We start from the raw sequence: 7,929 nt of genomic DNA on the forward strand, positions 1-7,929 counted from the left end.
CCTCACCCTTGCTTCCCAAAGGAATCCTCTTCTGCCTCCCAGAGAGACCAGGAGGCTGCCAGGGGAACATTGGGAAGGTCAATCCGACAAGTGATGGGCACGGGAGGGTGGGTCTGGTGGGCTTGTGGAGGGAGGTCCCCGCCAGCCAACGACGGGTTCATCCTTCTCCGGGAGTCTGTGCCCAGGCCGGGATGCAGCTCTAGGGACGCAAATGATTTTTGGCCACCTGCTTGCAGGATGAGCACGGGCGGAAAGCAGAGCCTTTAGAGGATCCCGATGGAAACCCTCCCCAACAGGTACAGAATCTATCCTCCTTCCCTGCTTGGACCAGAAGGCACCGTGGCCTCTCCATCTGCGCACATCTGCCAGGACTGTGTTTCCGCTCATAAAGCGTGGCTCAGTGGAAAGAGCCCGGGCTTGGGAGTCAGAGGTCATGGGTTCTAATCCTGGCTCCGCCACTTAGCTGGGTGACTTTGGGCGAGTCACTTGGCTTCTCTGGGCCTCAGTTCCCTCATCTGTAAAGTGGGGATAAAGACTGTGAGCCCCCCGTGGGACAACCTTGATTATCTTGCATGCCCCCAGCGCTTAGAACAGGGCTTGGCACATAGTAAGCGCTTAACAAATACCAACATTATTATTATTATAAAATCTGCCAACTCGGCCCTCCCTCACCTGACGGGACAGCCGCGTGACCTATTGGGCCAGAAAGTCAGAGGACCCAGGTTCTAATCCCAGCTCTGCCACTTTCCCGTTAGGTGACCTTGCGCACATCACTTAACTTCTCTGTGTTTCATTCCTTCATTCATTCAATGGTATTTATTGAGCGCTTACTGTGTGCAGAGCACTGTACTAAGCGCTTGGGAAGTACAAGTTGGCAACAAGAAACTGAAAGTTTCGGTTTCCCCAATACTTGTCCTCTCTCCTACTTAAATGGTCAGGCCCATGTGGGACTCGTATTGTGTCTGACCTGATTGTACAGTGTTTGGCACATAGCAAATGCTTAACAAATATTACAATTATAATAATGATAACCAGGATCACTCTGAGAAGAGAGAGAAAGGACCAGGAGAACGTGTGCACTAGGACACAGGGCCAGGATTCATGAAAGTCGAAAGGGCCTGCAGAAAGAGGGAAAGTGTTAGATGAAGGGAAAAGCGTTTTGGATCAGAATTCTGTTCTATTTGTTACCTTTTTAATACATGACTGATCCTTGCAAGTGGTCTATTGAAACCCACCCAGGCCTGTAACTGAGGTGTCTGCCTGCGTTCTGAGCTGGGAAGCCCCAGGGAACTGGAAGCCGTGGGGAGGGGAGGGCAAGTCATTTAACTTCTCTGTGCCTCAGTTACCTCATCTGTATTCATTCATTCAATCATTTATTGAGCGCTTACTGTGTGCAGAGCACTGTACTAAGCGCTTGGGAAGTACAAGTCGGCAACATATAGAGACGGTCCCTACCCAACAACTGGCTCACAGTCTAGAAGGGGGAGACATACAACCTAACAAAACATGTGGACAGGTGTCAAGGTGTCAGAATAAATAGAAATAAAACTAGATGCACATCTGTAAAATGGGGATTAAGACTGTGAGCCCGCCGTGGGACAACCTGATCACCTTGTAACTTCCCCAGCCATAGAACAGTGGTTTGCACATAGTAAGAGCTGAATAAATGTCATTATTATTATTATTATTAAACCACCTGGAAAAGGCCAGGGGGCCCTCTGAGGAAAGTAGGGGGGCCTACTGGAAAGAACACAGGCCTTGTGGGGCCAGGGGACCTGGGTCCTAATCCCAGCTCTGCCACTTGCTTTCTGGGTGATCTTGGGCAAATCACTTAACTTCTCTGGGACTCAGCTTTTTCATCTGTAAAATGGGGATTCAAAAGCTATTCTCCCTTTGCCTCAGACTGTGAACGCAATGTGGAACAGGGACCTGAATATCTTGTGTCTAAAACCTCAGTGTTTAATAGTGTTTGGCACAGAATAAGCACTTACGTACCACAATCATTTCATATAACATCCCCACATTGCCGCTCAATAACCTGAAACCCACCTTAAGCTTTGAGCGGCAGGCAGAACCCCCAAAAGCCTGGCAGCCCTTCTCAGAGAAGGACACATGGGCACCGTGGCACAATTCTGGCATCTTATACTGGTATCAAGGGTCAGGAGTCAAGGCGGTCTCGGCGGATGGGAACTCCCTGATTGTCCTTAGAGATTGAGGTGGGGGTTTGTGTGGATTTTTAGTTTTGGGGCGCGGGGCCCAGGGCCCACACGAGCTCACAACACCATCACTAGGGACAATGAGGGAGGTCCCATCAGTTGAGACCAGAGACCTGAACTCGAACGAGGGACTCATCAGAATCAGGATCACTGCGTGGAAGAGCCAGGACACTTGGCATAGGGACCCAGCCTGCTTCCTGGGCAGAGAAACTGCGAAGCAGCATTCCTGGAAACCCCGCCCCCGACCCCGTGGCGATCCACACGTTGCACAAGGCAATTCCTCTCCAGGAGGAAGCGGGCATCTTTGTTTCCCCGAACCCTGTGCTGCCCCAGAGTTGACCCTCACCTCAGACCTTTCTCTTCCAGATGCTAAGCAAGAATCATCCAGATGGGGTGCAGGTGCTGCAAATTAATACAAAGGTAAAGTAACAATCAGTGGTATTCATTAAGTCGCCTACTGTGTCCAGAGCATTGTACAAAGCATTTGAGAGAGTACCATCAAGAGAGTTGGTAGCCATGCTCCCTGCCCGCAAAGAGTTTTCAATCCAGGCAGGGACCGTTACGGGGTGGTGCAGACAGAAACGTTGGTAACTGAACCGAAGAAGCCCAAGACCCAGCCATCAATCCCGGAGACCATGTGCCCACGTGACTATATGTATATATGTTTGTACATATTCATTACTCTATTTATTTATTTATTTTACTTGTACATATCTATTCTATTTTATTTTATTAATATGTTTGGTTTTGTTCTCTGTCTCCCCCTTCTAGACTGTGAGCCCACTGTTGGGTAGGGACTGTCTCTATATGTTGCCAACTTGTACTTCCCAAGCGCTTAATACAGTGCTCTGCACACAGTAAGCGCTCAATAAATATGATTGATTGATTGATTGACCCCTCTGTCCATTCAAGTCAGGATGCTAGGAGGGGAGCGGAAATTCCTGGGGAGAATGTGCAGGTCAGAACTTGGCCTAGGAAGAGCACTGAGGGAAAAGTGGACGGAGTTCTTGTTCTGGCTCCATCTGCTCTCGGGATAGCAGCGAATACTGCCACTCATTCATTCATTCAATCATATTTATTGAGCGCTTACTGTGTGCAGAGCACTGTCCTAAGCGCTTGGGAAGTACAAGTTGGCAACGTATAGAGACGGTCCCTACCCAACAATGGGCTCACAGTCTAGAAGGGGGAGACAGACAACAAAATATATTAACAAAATAAATAGAATAGTAAATATGTACAGGTAAAATAGAGTAATAAATCTGTAAAAAATATGGAACACTTCACGAATTTGCGTGTCACTCGCCATTAGGCCAGTGATTCTGTGTGCCCAACTTCATCCACAAGCAGAGGGCCCAGCCCCCAAACGGATTGCCTCTGCGGTTCACCCCTCTCCCCTGCCCCAAAGGCCCTCCTTCCCCCTCCTGTCCCACAGCCCAGTCAGCCCTACTTGCAGGGCCCAGACGGTGACCATTCATTCATTCAATCGTATTTATTGAGCGCTTACTGTGTCCAGAGCACTGGACTAAGCGCTTGGGAAGTACAAGTTGGCAACATATAGAGACAGTCCCTACCCAACAGTGGGCTCACAGTCTAAAAGACAAAACACAGTAATAGTAAATATGTAGAAGACCACAGTAAGTCTTCCCAGCTGGTGGCATTGACCTCTTTGTATGCAAGTGCCTATGTCTGTGCACACATATGCATTTGTCTGTGCCTGTATCTGTCTGTATGCCTGTGCCTGCAGTTGTATAATAAATAAAAATAATGATAGTATTTGTTAAGCGCATACTATGTGCCAAGCACTGTTTTAAGCACTGGAGTAGATATGAGGTAATCAGGTTGTCCACGTGGGGCTCACAGTCTTAATCCCCATTTTCCAGATGACATAACTGAGGCAGAGGGAAGTGAAGTGGCTTGCCCAAGGTCACACAGCAGACAAGTGGCGGAGGCAGGATTAAAACTCACATCTTCCGACTCCCAAGCCTGTGGTCTGTGGGCCTGTGCCTATGTGGGGATGTCTGAATGCACATTTGGCTTTGCATGGATCTGTGCGTCCCTGGGTCTAGGGACACATTTGTGTGTTCAAGTGTGTGTCTGCCCACACACATATGGGTGTTTGTCCTGGGGGGAGGGGTGGCCAGTTTGGACCAAATTTAAGTTTCCAAGCAGACTGGCCAGTGCTGACATCCCAGCTAGCAAATTTTCCAAACATGTGCGCTCAGTGCAAGAGCCAGAGAATGCTATTGGAGTCACTACCAGGGGTTCAGCATATAGGAGAGCCAGGGCACTGTGCTAGGTGCTCCATGGGGGTGGTACAGCAAAGTAATTTAGAGCCTCCCTGCCACTCCTCCCTAGGCCTGGGGCGCTCAGGCTGGTGTCAGAGATGGGGGAGGTGGGGCACGCGATGCACAGAGGACGATAAAAATCTTTCAAACCCAGTGCAAACAGGTCCCAATTCCTACGGGAAAATCCCAGCAAGAAACCCCCCTGGGTGAGCACTGCTCAGACAGAGCTTTGCCTGGGGCCTTGCCCCCTGCCAAAGGGGAGAGGCTCGATTAAGATCCAGCAGCGGGGGCTGGATGGGAGCTGGGGAGAGGCAGGATGGAGCTGGTCAGTGGTCAGGCGGTTACCTCGTATCCTTGCAGTTACCTGCTGGACCCGGTGCAAGCACCATCGCCCGCCTACGTGGCCGAGCTGACCAGCCGGGGCCCCGCAGAGTGCGTCGTGCCAAACCCCAAGGCCCCGCAGTCCGGAGGAGCCCAAGGACGCCGAAGCGAGCGCTACATCGAGGAGCCGGCGAACACTGACATCCGGAAGGGAGAGCCCTCCCCGCCGGGAGAGGTGCAGTTGTCTTGGGTGCCTCTTGCCCCAGGAGATGCCACCTGCACCGAGGACTGGATTGAGGAGGCCACTAATGGCATCGGCCCTTGCCTGGGAGGACTCCACCGGAGGGACCCCTGTCACAGCCCCGCTGGGTCCCCTGCAACCAGGGACAGCCCCACGGTGGGCCAGGGTCAGCCCAGAGCGAACTTTGAAGGGTACAGAGGGCCCCGAGTCCACAGCAGTGCCCAAAGCCCCCAGCTGGGCACACCCCAAACCAGGGCAGAGGACATTTTGGGCCACGATCCTGGGCCACTCCCAGCCACGGGCCCCCCTGGCGCTTCACCCGGCCGGCCCCACCCCCCGTCAGGGCCGGAGACCCTCCCCATGGATGGGGATCACGTCTCTGGTCGGCCCAGCGCCACGAACCGGAGGCAGAACTCACCAGGGGAGGCTGTTGGAGCCGAGGTCGTGATGCTCTCACTAAGCACAGAGGGGCCCGGCTGGGACCACTGGGGGGGCAGAGGCCAATGGCAGCGAGCAGGGATGGGGGAGGAGGAGGAGGATGTGGCCGTGGCAGAAGCCCTGGCGGCACTGGAGGCTGCTACGGCGGGCGAAGAAGTGGAAGTGGACGAAGAGTAGATTGCTCCGAACCGGACCTCGACCTGGATCCCGGCCTGCCTTTCCCTCCCAAGGCAAGGCCGCATCTTTTGGGCCACAGTGAGCCCGGTGGGGGCAGGGCTGGGCACAGGCCCCAGTACACCCTGGGACAAATACGCCCAATCCGACATTAGAGGGCTGCCCCCGCCCCATGTGCGGAGAAGTATCACTCTAGGATTTTTAGCAAACAAGTACTGGAGAGAAGTGGGACCAGTGTTTTCCCACCGTGCCCACACTGACCGGACCCTGCAGCCAGCCCGCTGACACACTCACACTCACCCTCGACCCCGTGAGAGGGGCTGTATTGACCCGCTCCCGGGATGGGGAGGGGATTCCGAATCCGCTCTCCCCACGCCTATTTCAACAATTTTGAATTTCAACAATTCCAACGATTTGTTTGTTGAATTTCAACAATTCAACAACGTTTCCCCCACCCCGGGGAGTTAGCTCCAGTCAGCATCTACCGAATGGCATTAGCCCAACCCCGAGACCCCTTGCCCTAATGGTTTTTCCACTAGCCAAGGGAGGGGCCGGGTGGCTGTTCAGGATGAAGCTGACGTCCTCCGGTGTCCCCAGCTTTGAGGGTGCCAGAGGTCCTGTCCATCCCAAATCACCACCCTGACCCTCACCCCGCTGTTTCAACCAACCACGCAACTAAGCTACAAAATTTCGAATATATGGTTTCTTTTTTCTCCTTACCTCAAAAGGGAAGTAATTTGGGTCACTCCAGACTGTAAGGTCCTTGTAGGCAGAGAACATATCTACCAACTCTTTTATATTATACTTTCCCAAATGCTTAATACAGTGCTCTGCACACAGAAAGGACTCAATAAATACCAATGATTGTCTGATTGATCAACTGGCCCAGCTAGCACACCCACTAAGCTCACTACTAATCGCTCTGTGACCTTACAGAAGACACTATTAAATCGGATTCCGGGAATAACTGAGTGCCAAATCTGGGACGGGAAGTCAGAGCGTAGTGCCACAACCGGTCTGATATCTGGACAGTGATCTTTGGAAGACTGAAAAAAGTTACCCTGCTGACAGAAATCTGTGCAAAGAGCAATAAACAGTGGAATGCCCCTTTCACACCTCTGTAAAAGTGGTGATATCAGACTCACTAAATCCCCTAATCCCAGGATTTAAACTCTTCTAGGGACTGGGAAAACTGTGATATGTATGAGCGATGTAGGCCGAAACTCCTTAGACCACATCCCAATTTATTCTATTCATTCTTTCCAAACCACCAGCTCCCTGTACCTACAGTGACGGTATAGTTACAGCTATAACTCTGTAAGCAGAACTTGCCTGAGTGCTTTTTAGTGGGACACGGTGAGCCCCAAGAGGGACAGAGACCATGCTTAATTCCCAGCACTTAGAACAGTGTTCTGCATACAGTAAATGCTTAATAATATTAGTACTACTAATAAAAATGGTGGTATTTATTAAGCACTTACTTTGTGCCAATCACTACGGGCACATTCCCTGTTTCACATTAGACTCTAGGTCTAAGAGGGAGGGAAGACAGGTATTGAATCCCCATTTTACAGAGGAGGAAACTGAGGCCCAAAGGAGTTAGCTGACTTTCCCAAAGTCAGCCAACAGGCAAGTGGCCGAACCCAGGTCTCCACACTCCCAGGCCGGTGCTCTTTCCCACAGGGCCAGCTGGTCCAGAGAGTAGCTATCCCTGGGCCTCAGCTCCAATTCCAATGGGAAGAATAAACAGCGTAACTGCCTGATCGCTCCAAGGATGCTTGGAGGAAGGAGAGATGGTTAGAGGATTTGGGAGTCCAACAGGCAGTGAGCTCTCCCTCAAAGCACCTAGCTACATGCCCTGGTTACTTTGCTACCACAGACCTCAGGGCTCGAGCTGCAGAAAGCCTTCCAAAGGACTCTGAGACACAGGGTGGAGGCAGGCATCTGTCAGCCCTGCTCCGTGGCCACCTCGGACCCCAGACTTCCTGAACCGACCCCATATCTGGGGACAAAACAACCCATTTGGAATTGGGGAAGTATGGGTTCAGCCTCTCCCCTGGGATCCTGCTGAGGAAGGTGGGGGGAGGGGGGAAAAGCAGTACCCCTGACGAGAATAATTGCTTCCAGGACTTGGGAATGACATTCCCACTTAGATTCCCTTCTCCCAGCCCCCCTGTCCTTGCTGGTCTCCACATCCTTATTTGAGAGCCCAAAGAGGCAGGGGCTCTGCAAGCTGGAAGCAGAAATAAAGGCT

The 7,929-nt window shown here is 51.9% G+C and overlaps 1 protein-coding gene across 1 annotated transcript; it reads left to right on the top strand.

The window, feature by feature from the left end:
• The first annotated feature begins 235 nt into the window (after positions 1-235).
• C10H4orf19 (chromosome 10 C4orf19 homolog) lies at positions 236-6,776 on the top strand. Its single transcript, XM_038753008.1, has 3 exons — positions 236-296; positions 2,583-2,636; positions 4,862-6,776. Exons 2-3 carry the CDS (start codon positions 2,605-2,607, stop codon positions 5,676-5,678), a joined length of 849 nt encoding a protein of 282 aa, XP_038608936.1. The 5' UTR covers positions 236-296; positions 2,583-2,604; the 3' UTR covers positions 5,679-6,776.
• Positions 6,777-7,929: the final 1,153 nt, after the last annotated feature.

The sequence above is a fragment of the Tachyglossus aculeatus genome, chromosome 10 (genome assembly GCF_015852505.1).
Source record: "Tachyglossus aculeatus isolate mTacAcu1 chromosome 10, mTacAcu1.pri, whole genome shotgun sequence".
Classification (NCBI taxonomy): Eukaryota; Metazoa; Chordata; class Mammalia; order Monotremata; family Tachyglossidae; genus Tachyglossus; species Tachyglossus aculeatus.

Bases quoted from the DNA above. Each gene is read 5' to 3' on its own strand.
- C10H4orf19 (XM_038753008.1), top strand. From the start codon at position 2,605: ATGGGGTGCAGGTGCTGCAAATTAATACAAAG. The intron at 2,637-4,861 runs GTAAAGTAACAA...GTATCCTTGCAG, and splicing joins TGCTGCAAATTAATACAAAG to TTACCTGCTGGACCCGGTGC.